Source organism: Solenopsis invicta, chromosome 4 (genome assembly GCF_016802725.1).
Source record: "Solenopsis invicta isolate M01_SB chromosome 4, UNIL_Sinv_3.0, whole genome shotgun sequence".
Taxonomy (NCBI): domain Eukaryota; kingdom Metazoa; phylum Arthropoda; class Insecta; order Hymenoptera; family Formicidae; genus Solenopsis; species Solenopsis invicta.
The window spans coordinates 28,632,353-28,651,606 of NC_052667.1; the positions used below are offsets into that span (position 1 = coordinate 28,632,353).

At 36.5% G+C, this 19,254-nt stretch overlaps 3 protein-coding genes across 4 annotated transcripts; 2 read left to right on the forward strand and 1 right to left on the reverse strand.

The window, feature by feature from the left end:
- The first annotated feature begins 1,603 nt into the window (after positions 1 to 1,603).
- LOC105200392 lies at positions 1,604 to 5,308 on the forward strand. The gene is made up of 8 exons (XM_011167933.3): positions 1,604 to 2,520; positions 2,635 to 3,171; positions 3,257 to 3,453; positions 3,524 to 3,597; positions 3,655 to 3,766; positions 3,866 to 3,928; positions 4,014 to 4,177; positions 4,316 to 5,308. Exons 1-8 carry the CDS (start codon positions 2,217 to 2,219, stop codon positions 4,446 to 4,448), a joined length of 1,584 nt encoding a protein of 527 aa, XP_011166235.1. The 5' UTR covers positions 1,604 to 2,216; the 3' UTR covers positions 4,449 to 5,308.
- Positions 5,309 to 5,781: 473 nt separating this feature from the next.
- LOC105200395 (zinc finger protein GAI-ASSOCIATED FACTOR 1) lies at positions 5,782 to 8,301 on the reverse strand. Of its 2 annotated transcripts, none has more exons than XM_011167937.3 (4): positions 8,161 to 8,301; positions 7,506 to 7,889; positions 7,176 to 7,387; positions 5,782 to 7,087 (listed from the first exon to the last, which is right to left on the reverse strand). In XM_011167937.3, exons 2-4 carry the CDS (start codon positions 7,794 to 7,796, stop codon positions 5,953 to 5,955), a joined length of 1,638 nt encoding a protein of 545 aa, XP_011166239.1. In that variant the 5' UTR covers positions 7,797 to 7,889; positions 8,161 to 8,301; the 3' UTR covers positions 5,782 to 5,952. The 2 variants fall into 2 exon arrangements, with proteins under 2 accessions (XP_011166239.1, XP_025988594.1); XM_026132809.2 differs by having other exon boundaries at positions 8,034 to 8,162.
- Positions 8,302 to 8,460: 159 nt separating this feature from the next.
- LOC105200394 (calcium-transporting ATPase type 2C member 1) lies at positions 8,461 to 19,049 on the forward strand. Its single transcript, XM_011167936.3, has 16 exons — positions 8,461 to 8,694; positions 11,641 to 12,090; positions 14,503 to 14,703; positions 14,849 to 14,938; positions 15,029 to 15,126; positions 15,524 to 15,782; positions 15,873 to 16,209; positions 16,348 to 16,736; positions 16,850 to 17,006; positions 17,101 to 17,271; positions 17,392 to 17,707; positions 17,784 to 17,969; positions 18,058 to 18,205; positions 18,291 to 18,383; positions 18,471 to 18,612; positions 18,689 to 19,049. The coding sequence occupies exons 2-16, from the start codon at positions 11,974 to 11,976 to the stop codon at positions 18,820 to 18,822; spliced, it is 2,838 nt and encodes a 945-aa protein (XP_011166238.1). The 5' UTR covers positions 8,461 to 8,694; positions 11,641 to 11,973; the 3' UTR covers positions 18,823 to 19,049.
- The last annotated feature ends 205 nt before the right edge of the window (positions 19,050 to 19,254 follow it).

Genomic DNA, 19,254 nt, shown 5'->3' on the forward strand with positions numbered 1-19,254 from the left:
CTTGTTTTCTATTCCTGCACTAGACTGCACTGGAACGTTCCTTCTTGTTTTTACTAACTTTCAAATATATATCTATTTCACTTTAAGTGCACACTAATTCAGGGAGTTCAGGAACAGAAAACAAACAGATTGTCGGTGTTGCAGATATTCAATGTGCAACGACACTGACAATTACCGTTAACAAAACAGGTTCTCGGTTTCCACATTTAAAACGATAGAATTTTTTCTATCGAAAATTTTTTACCGACAATGCGATTACTCACAATAATTAATAAAAATTATTCTTTTTTTTAGATTTCTGAAAGATTCGCCTATACATCAAAGATGGATTAAGGCTTGCGAATTGCGTGATAATGTATCTCGTTTTCATACTTGTTCAAATCACTTTGAATTATCTGAGAATTTAATTTTAAAAAATTACGAATTCCAATTTAATATAAATAATTTTCAAAATTTAACTTTTAATTTAACTTATTTTAAAAAAGTAACTTAATTTAGTTAACTTTTTGTTTATATAACCCTTAAAGTAATTAAATTAAATTAATGATCTAGCCCTTAGTATTTTTGAGAAAAACTCTTGCATACTTGATTTTATTATATTAATAAATATACAATTAAATTTTGTCAGAATGATTATGTTGCAATATTATTTATTGTATAGAAATGGAAGCTGCATCAGAAAATGAATGTTTTATGGAAACTACTTCAAAACGAGTCACCACAGATACATCTATGTCATTATTCACCAAAAATACCGATCATGAAGTTGCCTTCCTGAGAACTGTTTTGAAAAGTACAAAGACAATGTACAAAAATAAGATTTTGACTCTCCAACGGAAAATATGGAGAAAAGATGGATGAATTAGGCAGCTGAAGAACATACTGATAATGTTGCAGTAGAAGGATTTTATTTCTGATGAGAATCTAAATGCCCTGGAAGATTGAGGAAGATTGAAGTATTACATTGGTGCAAATGGATATAAATGTCAATTAACGTTAAACATGTTTTTTATAAAAAGCTTTAAGGTCAATATCAGATCATGCCAAAAGACAAGTAGATAACGGAATATTGAATATAACTATTAAAAATTTCATTGGCTATGTTCACATAGGGCCATTGAATATTAATTCAATGTAGCAAAATATGAGTAGCGAATAAAGAAACATTAGTTTCCCTTTTAAATTGTATTAACAGGTTTTAGATTATACCATTTTTTTTTTGTTAACACTTAACGCAAAACAAATATTCTAAATTTTATTTTAAATGTTTTGTACTAATGTGATAAAGTTTCACTTTTGATGGTATGCCAACAAATAGCATTTGTAGGGTATGACTTAAATGTAATTTCCTTAATTAACATTTTAAGCATTGGAAGTCTTAAGAATCAGTGGTGTTTAATTCATCATGTGTTGAAATGAATTATTTCCAAATCAAAATGCAGAATGTGCACTAATGATTGAAGATGAAGACAATCTCATTTAATGGAGATACTTATTAATTGATCTTGACATACAGAAATTGATCAGAAATGGTGATACAATGTGCTTTAAAAGGAAGTGATAGCAAATATTTACTGAAGAAATATATATATAGTTTTATTTTAAAACTGAGAAAACTTACAAAAACAATAGTAACAAAAGTTTTAATAAAGACAGCATTCTATTTATTTCCCAAGATATTCAACTTCTTATTTTGTTAGTTAAATTCTTAATTTTCTGAAACACCAATTACTTTATAATACATGTAAACATATAAAGAACGATAGCTTGCAAAATAAAACACTGAACATCTCGAAAGTGATACTTAATTACAGAGATCTCTAGTCATTAAGACATTTATTTGCCATTTAATCTGTTAGCAACATATTTTAGCTATAAAAGATAAAAGCTACTCAAGATTATTGATTGAAGTTTACTAACGAGATTTAATGCCAATCTAGACAAGTGGAGAAATGCCAAAAGCTTGTATTGCAAATAATGGATAATATTAACGCTGTGGAAACATTCAATAGAGGGTCTCTAGAGAAAAGAAAATGTGATATAGATATAGAGATGGATTGAGGGGGCTGCTGCTTCAGTCAACCTAACCTGACGCGATCAGCAGGCGGATCTGGCGAGCGGACAGTGACAGACGTCAAGCGAGCACGTATTCCTCTCGGCGCGTATTTCTCTCATCGAGTGTCGCGAATGACTCGATCGTAGCGTCGACGCGAATTATGGCGAATCGTAAAAGGGCCGATGATCCATGCCGTCGATCGTTGCCGAAACGCCACTTGTGGTCCTCGTCGTCCGACGAGGAAGAGGAAAAAGAAGGGAAGACGGTAACCTCCTGGCCACCCTGCGTGGCATGCAAAAACCCCTCGTCGCCATCAGGGAACGAGATCGTCTTCCCGTCCTCGTCGTCTGACGAGGAGAAGATGACCCCCACTCGTTGCCGGGATACTTTGGCCAAAAACAACCAGTCGCCGACGTCGGACCGTTTCGGCAGGAGTCGCATCGACCCCGTCGAACAGTCAACAGGTTAGAATTCGTATCACTATATGCTGTTTATTATATAGCGCGCGCGCTGTGTGGATTGTTTTTTTTTCTTTTTTTTCCATGTCTTATTTTTAAGTTAATAACGCTTTTTCGCAGGTCAAGATCTGTCGTCGCGTCGCGACAACAACCCCTTCAGTTTTAAGGCCTTCCTGAAAAATGGCATTCAGCAAACAAACTATCACAACACTGGGGCAAGGCCAAAGATCTACTCGTCCTCCACATCGAGTCCCAGCAGCATCCTTGACAAGGACAACGCTGGCAGCGGTGTTTATTCTGGCCGAAACCCAACGGAACTGCCAGACTTTGTGCAAGATCATTTGGTCATTGAACAATGTTATCTGAATCACGAGAACAATCAACCTGTACTACCTGACGTGGATAATCTTCCAGATTTTGCGTTGAATAGTATGGAACCAAGACAGTCTCGATTGCGGAGCGAGACCAAAAAGAACGACTCCGATGTCTTGTGCGACGATCTACGATCATTTGATCTCACTGATACACTGCACAAAGGCTCGCCACACAGGGATCATTCTGTACAGAATGCAATGCATTCGAATCACTTGGACCTACCTATGTTCGAGGAGAGACTTAAAGAGACCGCGTCCTCTCTTCCTCGCCCTGAACATAGAGGTACTTTCAATGCACGTTTTATGTTTTAAATTATACATTTATGTTCCTGTAAAGCTTGTGAAGATAAAAAGTGTTTTCTTTATAGGATTTCCATTCGATTTACCATTACCCTTTCCCGACTCCAATCCTAATATAAATTCAATCGCACGAGATGATCTTCCATCAGGAGGTGAAACGAGCGTCCATAAATCTCTACCAGACTTTTTAAGCGACGGTCCTATACATAACAGATCTACCGATTCAGTACCTACTGCGAGTATGGCAGAATCTACAGAAAGAAGGGTAAGGTATAATGCAGAAATCTAACAGATAAAATGATTAGGAGAAGATAGAATTTGAAATTATGTTGTAGCTTTTACTTGAGAACGAAATATTACGTCAGCAATTGGAGGCATCTCGAAGGCAACTTAGTGAAAAAATGGAAAGGTAATTGTACATTGCTGGAATAAATTTCAGTTTACATTATTGTTGCATTAATTGCAGAATTCATTTATTGGAGGCAGAACTGTTATCTAAAAAGGAAGTTGAACACGAAGAAACTGTGCACTTAGAAAAAGCGATGGAACAAGTCGAAGATAACTTAAAACGAAGTACAGTAAGTATAAAAGGATTCCGAGTTGTAATTTAACACAATTGAATATTGATTAGATTATGTGTCATTGGTAAATGACAGCGTGCTATTTATATTTTGTAGAAGCGAGCAGTTAATGCCGAAAGCACTGTCACGTCATTGAAGAAAGAGATTAAGGTTTTAACAGTTAGTATTATTTATTTACTTTATTAATTATAATGAGATAAAATATAAAACTAATGCATTGATCTGTAAATCTTTGTTAATTTAGACAGAAATATCTCTGTTACGACTTGAGAACAGTGAACTTCGAACTAGTATCTCGGCGGCTGGACAAAGTGAATCGAACGCTAGTGCCGTTAATATGAATCGCACGGTTAGAAGGCTCGCGCGTGATTTATTCGCAGCAGCATCGTCGGCTGAAGTATCCCTTAGGTAAAAGAATTATTCGTAACTACGATCACACAATCACCAAGTCTACTTAAAATAATTTATAATTCAAAATTCTGTCTACGAATTTAATAAGAATGCAGTTTTTCTCGAAATATGATGGAGATTCTGTATTTTTTGTAGACAATTAATGTCCGGCGTGGACAATCTAAGAGTACTCGCATCGACCCTTGAGAACGTGGACAGAATAGAAGACTGGACCAAAGACTTTTTACCTGATTCCGATGAGGACAATGCCGCCGGTCCTGCAGTATAATAGAATTTTCTCTCTCTTTCTCTCTCTCTACATATATATATATATATATTATATATATTCGTATTTTCACACTATTTCCCTTTTTATCACTTCACCGTGTATTCCATCAATTCGTAATTTTGTGCATCCAGAGATGATCCATGCGTTGATCGATTCAACACATTAATGCGTTGCTGCGCAATGTATTGATACATTGAACGCAATGAGAATTCATTATCCAATCGTTTCTTGTTATCTACATTCGTTGCAGAATTTTTAATTCCTATCCCTCCTGCTTTGCCGCCCAAACAAACATCCTAACGCAAGATCGCTTTGATCTGAACATATAAATACATATTATTTATGAAATACTCGTTATATTTTTGTATTTGTGACAATTTGTAAAATTTATGTTTATTTCCACCAATGCAGATTAACATTGATCTCAGCATAATTTTTTATCTTTTTCTACTTCTAAGAACTGGAAAGAGGTTAAGAGTAACACTAAGTTCAAAGTTAATCTACATTAGTGGAAATGAATAACATTTAATCAAATTTATGACGATGCAAAAATGCAGATAGGCATCTTCGACGAGATCGTTATCACGACCTTTCTCGTTTGAAGGAATATATTTTTTTAGCTGTATACGTGAACGAAAAATGCGGATTTAAGAAATAATCGGAATCTCACGTGATATTATCGTAAAACTGACAGACATTAAAAGTATTCGCCTGCATGCATCACGCAACACAGCACGTGATGTAAAGCTAGAATATATTTTTGACAAGAGAGATAACGAGACTCTTACACCACGTATACGATATGTATGTACATATGAGGCTTTAAATAGACATACACACCAGATGTACACTCAGTCCAATTCCAGTCCATAAATTTACTGATAAGTTCAGATCACAATACATGTATATATTGCCGTTACAATATTTATTTTCAAGTCATCGTATATATGTAGATATATACATGCGGAATATATTCGAATGTATACGAGACGTGCGTAACACTTTCGTATTAAAAGAAATCGGATACGTATACTTCTATATACATACGTATTCATAGCCATATACATATACAAACGTGCAATTACAGATGAATAACATTTTTAGTACTTGCTTTGCTAATTTTTATTATTTTGCACTTTTGTTATTTGCAACTTAAAAATAAGTTTAAAATAAAAAAGTTATGAGATAAGTATAATATAAAAGCTAGGAAGTTTACACGATCGAGTACTTTTTTTCTCAATGATAAATCGCGAATTTGAAATTAATAAATCAATTTTTTAAACATGTAACAACAGAACTAGAGATAGACGTATAAGTGAAGATCGTAAAAAAATGCAATATCACAAATATATTTAATCATAAAAATATTTAAAAAGATTTGTTTATGTCTCTATAATATACATTAGAGAAGAAAGAACAGATAACAACTGTATAAAAATCAGACTGACGAAATATGAAGAACTAAGTAACAAGAACAATAAGTTACAGCAAAAACATATTTAACTTATTCAAGTCCATCGAAAATATTAAATAGATCGGTCTGTGTTTCGGTGTGACTCGTTTGTGTATTTAACCAGGATCTACAGGCTCCAATGGGAATGTTGCAATCGGCCCCGCAAATCAGAGACTTTGTTTGAGTCTCGGTAGAGACTGTAGTGTCGTCATGCGTCCAAGCAGTCTGAGTCTGTATATTGGACAGTCCTAAATCAGAGGACAACATTTTGTCGCATGTTTGAGTATATGTATTGCTATACAGCAGTTGCTCCATATTGTCCAGATTGTCTGTAGTTTGTGTTTCGATGTTTGAACTCAAGGCAAATGATCTCGATAAAGATTCGGAATAAAAATACGAAGGAGAAAAGGCTTGCTCGGTTTGCGTTTCTATGCTGCTGAATCTGTCGTCGAATGTCTTAACGGTTAACATAGGATCTGCTTGAGATATCCCATCGGTCGAAGCGAAAGAATAACCTTCTACTGCCGATGTGTCTTCGACATAAGGCAACGTCATTAAAGCCACTGAACTCTTTGGTACGCCCTGTATCAAAGGATTATGACTGTGGTTGTAGAATGTCTCGAATTCCGTCTGAGTTACGTTATCGTTAAATGCCTCAAACATATCTTTTTCGGGTATCGTTTGTGTGCTTGAAGTATTCTTCTCCCAGAAATCCTGCAAACCCACGTCGTGACGAAGTGGCAGCGGACTAGCCGGAAATAAATTGGACGAAGCGAAATTATCGCCAAGATTAAGATCCTCCTTAAGTAACGTCTGTTTTGAGTGTTTCGATGGGGCGCGATACCTTCCACCGCGTTTATGCAGCTTCGACGAGTCTTTGTTCGTTTTTGGAGTTTGCGTTTCTATCGATTTGCCTGATGTCTTCTTGGAAAAATTATTGGTCTGCGTTTGCTTGGATATTCGACGTTTTGCGTTATGCAGATTGTTATTGCTACATTTCGATAGATTTGCTATCTTCTTGCTTCTTTTATAATCATCCGTCTGTACTCCGACATCGGATGTATCTTTTGTCATAGTACTAATGTCTTGGCTATTTTTTCCAGATTTATCTGGACTAGGCAGTATCGAAACAGGTTTGCTTGTAACTCCTTTCGATAAGACAATTTGCACTGTCTTGGGGTGTGTTCTGCAAAGAGATTACAAATATATCACTAAATCTTCCAACTGATATCAGGATAATTACTAAAAGTGCATAACGTAATGCATAAATATACCTTTGCGAGTTTTTATATTTCTCTGTTATAGTATGCAGAGATCGCTTTGTGTGCGTAAGCAACGCTTCGTACGTGTCGTAAGTTTTGGAGCAGGAACATGTAAATTGTACACCACAGACTCTCGTATGTCTTTGTTTGGCAGATTCAGTAGAAAAACTCTTGCTACAGCAATCGCATGCATAATTTTTTTCTGCGTGTACTTTTAAATAATGCTGGAAAGATAATGTAGCAAATACTGTTGCAGTTACAAATACTGTTGCAGTTAATTTTCATTTTTCCTTATCGCTAAATAAAAATGTTATTACTATGTAAAATATTCAAGGTACATACTTGCTTCAAGTATTTTCTAGAGCTAAAGTATCTCTGAGAATTAACGGCGTAGACGCACGACTGCACCGGGCAGTGATAGCGTGTGTTTTCCTTCGCAATCTTATCCAACTTTCTGCGCTGGTGCACTTTGAGATCGTGCAGCCGGTAACGCGGCTCGTTCCTGAAGACGAGTCCGCATTGTTCGCATCTGACATTATTGTTTATTACACTCAGCTCTTCCGGCGATGGACAGATCGTCTTGTCGGGTAGCGGTGTGTCGCTGTCCACCGGTCTATCAAGTTTTCTCGGCATTGCAGGTTATCTCGTGGCACGATTCTACACAGACTCTCCGGCATGTTGCGCGTCGTCAGTGATATCCTTATGTACACTACCTAACCGATATACCTAAAAAAAAGAATATACGTGTAGATAAAAAAACGTGTAAAAACTAGCATACTTCGCTAAGCTGTTATTTTTATCTTTTCTCTCATCTCACTTTTATCTCTTTCATTTAAAGTGTAAAAAATACAGTACAAAAAATATATATACTTGAATGCACAACTTCTAAATACGTTGTATTTTTCTACATATAATTTTACATATATTTAATTGAATCTCTTAACGTATGAGAAACTTAATTTTTTCTTATATTTCGTCAAAATAAAATTTTAATTACAGATAGTGTAAATTGTGTTTGGAGTTATTCGAGCTTTTCGAAACTGTTCGAGTGGTCGCACACATCCCTCGACCTCGACCGGCTCGACCTGTCAGCGTGGCGCTGCTTGTCGCAAGCCGAGACTGATATGCGCTCGCACCCGCTTCGGTACGTCTCGCTCGTCTCGTCGGTCCGGTTGGGTCGATCGACCTTCCGTCCGCGAACAGCGGTGGCGGCGGCGACAGAGGAGGTGGAGGTGGTGGAAACGGTGACGGTGGCGGCAACGGCAACGGCAGTGGCAAGTGGCGAGTGTTCGAGAGACGCGTGCGACGAAAGTGGACCGCGGCCGAATTCACGAGCACGGAGCACACACAACATACTGGCTCAGTGCGTTCTCGCTCGTGTGAAGGACGTGCCGTGCGTGCGTCGATTGTACGCTTAATAATTCCTTCTTTTGAAGTTGCATCATAGATCGCTGCCGAGATCGATTGCCTTGGGAGGGACTCTCGCCTGTCACTGGACACATAAGACCGGCGATTCACGAGCTGTCATACGGTAAACGTCGGCAAGCGCGGTTCCGGCGGTTTTCCGCGGATCACCGGGTATACGTACGTGCACCACATACGTCGCGCAGAGCCGTGTTATTGATTTTTACCTGAGGAGAGAAACGCGTAATCGTACACGTACTTATAATATATACACGTCGCGACGTCCGCATGTAGCTGTCCAAGTTCTGTAATAGACTTCCGTCAACGCCTCGGCGGAGCTTCTAAAAACATTCGACCACCCGGCACTTCAACGAGATCCTTCATCTGTCGCGTTTTTAATCGCGCCTTGCTCCAATGTTTCTCTTCTTTTTTTCTTTTTTTTTGCTGAGGCTTGAATTTCAGGGGGAAAACCAATTACATCAATATCGGTCAATCATGATTATCTATTGTTTGCCTTGCAGTTGATACTATGACCTAGAAAAAAAAAACAGAGTTTAAAAACGCAAAAATTAATTAGCAAAAGTTTATTGGTCTAAAATTATAATTTAATTGTCATGCGATGTATTGATTTCAACTTCTAATTGACACTTGTCATGTGTTCAATATTGAAAACGTTTCCTATAATTTTATTCAAGCTTCTTTGATACTACTTTTCATTTCAGCAGTTTTTGATTAAAAAAAAATGTCCTACTGTAGAATTAATAATATGAGGATAAAATTTAAAAATGTCAATAGAATTTTTTTCAACTCCTTTCATCTAAAAACTTTGAATAATTTTTTTTACACATATGGCCAAATCAACATTATGCAAGATTATTTATGTCTCAAGATTTTTGTGCTATGTAATATGATGCAAAATATTGTACAAGCTCTAATAAAGCAATGAAACTAACGTATTCATTGTGCCAATCGGCACGATGATCGTTGTAATCATTGCATTGTTTTCTTTACAGTAGCATCAAGAGAGCTATCATAAACTTAGCGTTATCAAAATGCTCCTTTTGGTTGTTAAGAAAATTTGACGTTATCAATGAAATATATCGGATTCGTTTCTTTTTTCTTCAGATAACAGATGTAGTTAATGATAAATTTTGTCACATTAACACATACACTGAAATAATGTAAAGTTATACAAAAACACAACACAAATTCAAAAAGTTTTATACAAACCCGTAATTTTGTTTATTTATAATATATAATGTACAGATATTTTAATCAATTTAAAAAAGAACTTTGATATCCGATACAATTTATCTAACTTATCTCAATTAAAAATAGATTATTAATTCTAATGATGCAAATATAAAAATCTTTGATTTCAATTGCACTTTATTACTTTTTCAATGATAAATACTCGTCAAGTGGAAACTATCATTTCCATAATCTATCGTTTCAAATTACGAAAACATTTACACAATTCTGATAATAGAATGATTCACTATAAGAAAAAAATATTTGTAAGCAAAGTCATACAAAGTTTCCCATGAGAAAAAATTGATTTCGGATTCGCCGTCAAAGAATCTGCGTTATATTTTTGTGGAAATGAATAGAACAGATGCTCAGTATGCCGTTAGCAAACATCGCATCGGTTGTCATTGATCGATAGCGTATGCTTAAACATTTCAAATGTTTGTCCTTGCCTTTCGTGTTTTATCAAGCTGCTTTGACATTTTACTCCATTATAATTCTCAAAATGTTTAAGTTCGTACATAGATAATTCTGTCACAACTTTTCCATTTTTCCACGCGTATCGATTTAACATCGTGAATTCAATTGTAGATTCAGTATTAAGTATTTACAAGAAGCGATCATTTGGCATAAGTGCACAGAAAGAATGACTTTGCTAAAATACAGTTCTGAAAATAATTACGTTGAACCATTAAAAAATTTATATTTCTAAACTGTCAAAACTTTTTGCAGCACGGTCATCGTGTTCGAATGTCTTATATAATTATAATTTTGATTATTCAACATAAAATTCTTTTCTAATCTGTATTTAATTAAATTTTTAGATACTACAGTAAAATTATTATTATTATTCTTTCCGTGTGCATGAAATATTCACATAATTATTAACATTCACCTTATGAGTAATGTGATTTCCGATATAACTCGATTACGCCTCCGAAGTGAGTTTTTCCAAAAATATGATAATGATAATTATAAATTTATACGATAATACAAACAATTATACAAATAATAGATCAAACGTATATATACGTGTGCGTCATTTGGAAAATAACATAAAAACATAATTATACCATTTTTGGAGAACAAAAATTATATTAACGTAAATATATATGTATACGTATTACTAAAAAATTTAAATGTTGTTACATTAGTTGTACGCACCTCGGTTTATTTATTTTTATTTTGAAGAAAGGCATGCGATGATACGAGTACTCTTGGGGAAAATGCTTTTGACAAAAGCTTAATCACCTTGTCGCCTAAAATATCTCTCTCGATGTTCCTTGTATTTAATTTTAAAATTTCGCGTCTGGGCAGCAGGAGTGAATTAGACTCGGTTGGACTCTTGGATCTAGGATAATAAATGAACACTTGTAAAGATTTTTAAGGATGAAAACTGATATATGATACGAATAAGTTGCGAGTATAATAGAAATAAAGAGAAATTTATGTTGGAAAAAGTGAAAAAAAACTTTGAAAATTTAGAATGTTGACTTCTCATTTCAATCGAGAAAAAATATTCTTAGTACATTCATTCGAAATTGAATTTTGATTAAAAGAAATAAATGGCGGTTTATCTAGGACAAAACCCGGTACATTTGCGACACCCGAGACAGATAAAATGCAAATGATTAGCAAAGAGATAGACCACTAAGTCCGTCGCACTTTCGGTCAGTAAATGCGCAGAGCTTGCTAAAAATTTATGTAAAGCCGCGCTCCAGCCTTCTCGCGTGACTAGAAATCGCTTCGAATAAATCGCAGACTCGGGGAAGGACGTCAGTCATACGTATTAAAATTGCTCTGTCGTTTCATTTCATTCGTACAGCGACATAGGAGAGGAAGACAATGTGCCACGCTATTCCCATTTTCCCTGGTGAACCAAGTGAACCGGATTAGAAGAGAGAGAGAGAGAGAGAGAGAGGGAGAAAGAAGAGAAGGAGAAGAGAGGAGAGGAGAGGAGAGAAGAGAAGAGAGACGACGCGAATCGATAGCGCGCGATTTCGGTGGTATCGGGTCGCGCGGGTCAGCTGGTGGTGCTTTCATCCCCCGGAGTCGTCAAGCCACATTTTTCCTTCCTGTTCGATCCTTTGGAAGAGCATTTTACGCGAAGTACAGTGAGCCGCGCGGTACCGAGAGATTGAAATCACTCTTCTCCGCGATGAGAGACACCGGCAACCAGGCCAAGTACGAGCAACTCTTGGACGACGCCGGCCTCGAGATCCGCAACGACGACGACGATAAGAGACGCAACGACGAGAATGCGATACTAGACGAGGTAAGCCTGCAAAGTGCAACGGCAGCTGTAGGATGAAACGTAGTTGCAGTAGTTGCATCTTGCGTTTCTCAATACAAAATGGGAATATATAATTCGTACATGCATGTATACACAGATGATTCTTTGTTATATGCCAATATTATTTAGATTGATATATGTAACATGATTTAATGCGATCCGACGTTGCGCTTTATTGACGTTACACGCGTCAGATATTCCGAAGCTTCGAAACGACGTATATTCGTATACTTTTTAGTTTTGGTCTCTTATATAGCGATCTAGCGTACAATGATGAAATCATACGGTATACCATATACTTTTCGGTGTGCGCTCGCTACACTCGAATTATTTAATTTCGAATATATTAAAATATCTATATTCTCGTAAACCTGTTCTTTTTTCCACGATGATAATTCCGCGTAAGAAGTTAGATGTAAGTTGGAAGGCGCGGCTTGCGATATCCGATGAATTCATTCAAGTTGTCAGAAGTTCACAGAAGTTTCCGGGTGCACCAAACTGAAGCAAGCCGTTTTACCTTTTGCGTCATTTCGCATCTCGCATCTCGCTCTTCTCCCAGTTCGAGTTTTCGATATTCAAATTTGCAACTTGCTTCAGTTTGATTTATCTTCTCGTCGTGACTGAACTTTTTACACTTTCCTACCTTTGAAGAACAGACCTCTGTTCTCGCGGGAAAGGTGCAAAGTTTAATTTGCGTTACTTGTCGTCAACGTTCCTAAATAACTTTGATAATTTTTCGAGGGTATCGAAAAACGAATTTCAATCGTCTTTTAACTCCTCGTACAATTCTGAAAAGGGAAATAAATTCTCGTAAAAACTGAACCGAGTAATTAGAGTCGGATGTCGTAGATTATGATACGCGACGCTTACGTAATCGTGAAACTCCTATGTTACAAGGAAATTGTAACTCGTCACGTTATACGCGAGCAAGGACATGAAAATGAGAGCATTACGAATAGATTGGAAGGCGCTAACACGACTAATGCTACTACCTGCGTAATTACGAATGAAACGTCGCGCGCTTCGTGATCATTTGCATTGGCAAACGACACGCGTTTCTAGTAGCCTACATCTCGGAAAATGTTTAAATAACGTTTCCATATTAACCCGTCCGCCTTAACACTTTCCTCACTTATTTGCCCTCTCTCTCTCTCTCTCTCTCTCTCTCTCTCTCTCTCTCTCTCTCTCTCTCTCATGCTTGCAGCAAGAGCTTACATTATTTGATCTTTTCAAATGAAAAATTACAGTCGCACGCTTGCGCCATAGAACTACTGCAATGATGTCACGTAAATATATAATAAACAAAGACTCGTGATCAAATCAAAACGAAAAACAAGTGACGTACATATATACTTAAGTCGTCACGCATCATATTCATATGGGCAAGTCTTATTAGTCATTTTTTTTTTAAGGTCTTCTAGTCAAGCTTTCGGCTGCGCTTATTTGCACTTATTGTGATTCATTACTCTTCGTGGAACTTGTTGTATGTGTACAACGTGAGAACTGAGAGCCGCCGACACGTGTGCACGACAGGTGCGTCCATGCGTGTGACACGCGACGCGGCATTGCTTTTGCAGGAAATCGAAATGACGGAGCATAGGAATCGATAAAAAAAAAAGAACATTTAGAAGAGGGAGGGCGAGGGCGATGTTGACATCGCGGTCATCGCGGATCGCGGACTCTATTCTTGACAGCACTCTCCACAGCACTCGCCGATGGCGCCGATCACAGCGGCGAGTCTCGCGCGTCCCTGCTGCCCTGCTACGCGTTTACGTGGCGAGATCGTTTGGAGACGATCGCACTTCCCTATATTTATTCGACATGCTGCCTCTTCGAAGACCTGTTCCTTGATCCGCCGGCATCCCCGATCATGTCCTTGAATCGCTTCCTTCGATATCCGTTCGGAAGTGTATCGACAGATTGATCATCGCTGATGATGTTGCGAGGTTAACATTCGACCATCTGTTATATCCGTTTATTTTCTTCGACGTTGACGCATCTTCGTTGATCCAATTTCTGATTAATAACTTCTCTGCTCTCATTATTGCTATCGCGTTTTTTTTTTCTTCGCTTGAATTCGCCATACGCATTTTTTTTCTTTTTACGCAGTTGCGACCATGAGATGACACTCGAGGTAATTTTGGCGCTATAAATAATGATAAGACGATGAAAAGCAACATAAATGCGACATCGTTTTTAAATTAAAACGAATGATTTGTCGTTACATTGTTCTCATTAGTCAACAAGCTGTTTTTTCATTCAATGTGCTACTTATGTTTAATTAAAATTAATAGCATTACATTTGTTTTTACAGTATGATTAAGTTCTAATGTACAATATACAGAGTTTACAATTTGTTTATACAAGTAGTAAAAATGACAATATTTTTTTAAGGGTAAAGAACAAGACTCTGAAATGTGGTTGACAACTGCCGAATCAGCTAGTCTCGGGGCAGAGGAAGTAGCAGCTAGATTACATGTTGATGTGCGAACGGGACTCAGGTGGCAAGAAGCTGACCATAGAAGACAATTAACAGGGTTTAATGAGTTCACTGTAAAGGAGGAAGATCCACCATGGAAGAAGTACTTTGAACAAGTATGAACTTGCCAAATCTATTTTGCATGTGTCCTATAGACACACATATATATATATATATATATATATATATATTTTTTTTTATAATTGTAACAATGTGTAATATAATTTAGATAAATTTGTTTTAAAATTTATACTTTTTTAGTTCAAGAATCCATTAATTCTTCTTCTACTTGCCTCTGCATTTGTTAGTGTATGCATGAAACAATTTGATGATGCCGTCAGTATTACTGTGGTAAGTAGATTTAAAAATGTCCATTAATTCCATGAATTTTGGCAGGCATTTCCTAATCAATGCTTATATTTGTAATATGTTCCTTTGTAGGCTATCATAATAGTGGTGACAGTTGCATTTGTACAAGAATATCGATCAGAAAAATCTTTAGAGGAATTAAATAAATTGGTACCACCAATATGCCACTGGTAAATAGATTTGCATTTCTTGTTAGGTGCTTCATTAACCACACGCTATACACGATATTATAATAATGAATATTAGTCTTGAAGCAGCATGTATTTAAATTTACAATTCTTCACAAGTTTATGGTCCTTGGAGGATATACTAACCCTTTATATGTGCAGAATTCCTTTCCCTTAGCGAAGAAGATATAATATGTTGTTGCACTCTGTAGAAGGTGAAACTTACTTCTATGAAATTTTATTAAGTTCTGTAATACTTAACAATTAAAGAAATCCCGACTGAGAGTTATTGCCAAAACATTCTTTATTGAATTTTTACTTCTTTGCTAACAATTCTCCATATTTTACTTAATATTAAGATATCTTTATGTTACTATTGCATTCCAATATTTTGTTTCAGCTTAAGAGAAGGCCATGTAGAAACATTTCTCGCGCGTAATTTAGTTCCTGGTGATATAGTATATTTAAATATTGGAGATAGAGTACCTGCTGATATCAGAATATTCGAAGCTATAGATCTGGCAATTGACGAAAGTAGTTTTACTGGAGAGACCGAACCAGCGCAAAAGTCAACTGCCCCTTTGCTTAAGACTAATGGATTGACATCAAAGAGAAATATTGCCTTTATGGGCACTTTAGTGCGCTGTGGAAACGGCAAGGTACATTCTTTTTAAACTACCATATATATAAAATTCTTGGGAATGATTGCGCTTTACCATCAACTTATGTTGCAATATCGCGCGATACAGGGAATTGTAGTGAATACGGGAGTAAAGAGTGAATTTGGGGAGGTTTTCTCGATGATGCAGGCCGAGGAGGCACCAAAGACTCCACTACAGCGAAGCATGGACATTTTAGGTACTCAGCTGTCCTTCTATTCGTTTTGCATTATCGGTATTATTATGCTATTGGGCTGGATCCAAGGTAAGGCTATCCTTGAGATGTTTACCATTGGTGTAAGCTTGGCAGTGGCAGCTATACCGGAAGGCCTCCCTATTGTTGTGACTGTGACACTAGCATTGGGAGTGATGAGAATGGTTAAGAGAAAAGCTATTGTGAAGAAATTACCAACCGTTGAGACTCTTGGTAGGTTAAAACATTAACAAAAACATGAAAAATTTATGTTATTTAAATTCTAATTTGTTAAATTATCTTTAAAAACTTTTTAAAGATCTCTCTTGTGTAAAGTTTCAAATGTTAAAAGAGAACTTGTTTTACTTTTAGGCTGCGTAAATGTGATATGTTCTGACAAAACTGGCACAATCACGAAGAATGAGATGACCGCCACGATTCTTGTTACGTCGGAGGGTTACATCGCGGATGTTACCGGAGCGGGATACAACGGCGTGGGAGAAGTACATATACGGAAGTGTGACAATCCTGATCTCGCACACTCTGCTATCAGTAACATGCTAGAAGTAGGTTGCGTATGCAACAACGCTATCATACAGAATGACATTCTATTGGGGCAACCAACGGAAGGCGCTCTGATAGCAGTGGCAATGAAATTCGGAATGTATGGTGTTGCTGATAGGTATTTGCGATTGCAAGAATATCCATTTTCTTCTGAACAAAAGATGATGGCTGTGAAATGTACGCCCAAGTTTGGTGAGGTAAATTTAAAGCAAAAGTCTGTATTTTCTTTGAGAATAAAATTGAATATGTCTTTTTATTTTGTTTATTTTTTATTAATGTCAAATACATATGTTGTAATTTCATATTTCAGAATAGGCAAGAAATATACTTTGTTAAAGGTGCTTTGGAAAAAATCTTGCCGCAATGTACAAAATATTACGAGAACGGTCAAGTGTATCCCCTTAGTCAGAAGAAAGATCAGGAATTTTTGACAGAAGCGTATGACATTGGTCAACAAGGATTAAGAGGTATTATTCTTTTTATAAAACAGAGCAACAAACGAATAATAACTATGTTAGTATTGTATTTTTTTATGATTTATGATCACTAATTTGATTACAGTAATTGGTCTGGCACGCGGCTCTTCATTACAAGATCTAATTTACGTCGGAATGATTGGTATCTGTGACCCACCAAGACCGTACGTACGTGAATCTATCAGCATTTTGATGAACAGTGGCGTTAAGGTAAAGATGGTAACCGGTGATGCTAAGGAAACTGCAGCTGCAATAGGTATATCAGTACATAAATAATAGTATATGTATTCATATTACATTTAAAAAAGTCACATTTTTTATACAGTAAATATAAATTTGTACAATCTCCGCAATAGAGAATTTAATTATTTTTCAGCTAGTATGATTGGTTTGGATACACTTCATAGTCGATTATTATCGGGAGATGAGATCGATATGATGTCCGAGCATCAATTGGAACAGTGCATTAATAGTGTTAGTGTATTTTATCGCGTAACACCAAAGCATAAACTTTGTATCATAAAAGCCTTACAAAGGAATGGCAACATAGTGGGTATGACTGGTGATGGTGTAAACGATGGAGTTGCATTGAAGAAGGCCGATATAGGCATCGCCATGGGTAAAAACGGCACGGACGTATGCAAGGAAGCGGCCGATATGATTTTGGTCGATGATGATTTTGCAACTATTATGTAAATAATATATTGCCAATTTTTAACATACATAGATCTGGATGACTTATCGATTTATCATTTATATCGTTTTTAGCGCGGCGATCGAAGAGGGAAAAGGGATCTTTCACAATATTCGCAATTTTGTCAGATTTCAATTGAGTACCAGCATAGCTGCGCTTTCTCTGATCGCTCTTGCGACGTTAATGAGTATACCGAATCCTTTGAATGCTATGCAGATACTGTGGATTAACATCATTATGGATGGTCCGCCTGCTCAAAGGTGAGTTAAACAACTTTTCGATTTAATGTTTCAATAAATATTCGTTAAACAACTTGCAAATGTGTGCATTACTTTTTTTTGTATGCAGTCTTGGAGTAGAACCGGTTGATAAGGACGTTCTCAAGCAAAAGCCACGAAATACAAAGGAGCCAATGATCACTCGTCATCTTATAATTAACGTGTTATTATCTGCTAGTATCATAATTCTTGGCACTTTGTGGGTGTATAACAGAGAGGTAATGTTTTTGAATACTTATACATAATATTTCTTACTTTTTTTGTACATTTATACATATCCATATATGTATGCTTAATTTCCAGATGGTTAATGGGAATACGGCGAGAGACACTACCATGACATTTACTTGCTTTGTATTCTTCGACATGTTCAATGCTCTTAGTTGTAGATCACAGGTGGGACTTTATATTTTGATTTTAGATAATTATTATATCAAGAGAAAACTGCTACAAAACCTGAAAACCTACTCTCGTTTGTTTTAGACGAAATCCATATTCACAATCGGTCTGTGGAGTAATAAAATGTTCCTGGTAGCCGTAACACTCTCTGTCATCGGACAAATGTTTGTGATCTACTTTCCCCCGTTGCAGAGAATATTTCAGACTGAAGCTCTTACGGCAAAAGGTATAATATTAGTGATACCGTTGAAGATAATTGATGTCTTGATATCTTGTATAACATGCTTATTTTTAATAATTAGATCTTCTATTTTTGGCGGCGTTGACATCGAGCGTCTTCGTCATCAGTGAGATAAAGAAATTTATCGAGAGGCAACTGCAGAGACGTCGCGTCAATGGCCAGTATTATAGCAAGTTTGAGATGGACTTTGTATGACAGTTACAGTCTGCCGGCGAGAGCAAGGCGGACAAAGATCATAAAGAATAAGCGCATCAATTATCGCTCGGAGAAAATATGCAGTCGATTGCGTTCGTTTAGACATATTACGTCTCGCTAATTCACATCTACTCGACTGTGCTTGCACGTTCGTAACTTCGTCACGTGTGCACCTCTATCACAAAATAGAAAAATATAATAATAATAATAATATCCTTTCGATAACAGCTCTAATGTATCGATTGTGCAGTGTGACTGCAGTTTTTTTTACCATTTACGAATTGTCGACTCTATTTTTTCCAACACATTGTGCACGTAGAAAAGAAAAACGGAAAGAATCATTTCGGTAACGGTGTTATATAGACTAGCTGTTAAACTATATTTCATTATTGTCCCTACAATGAGATTATAAATCACCGTTTCATAGATAGT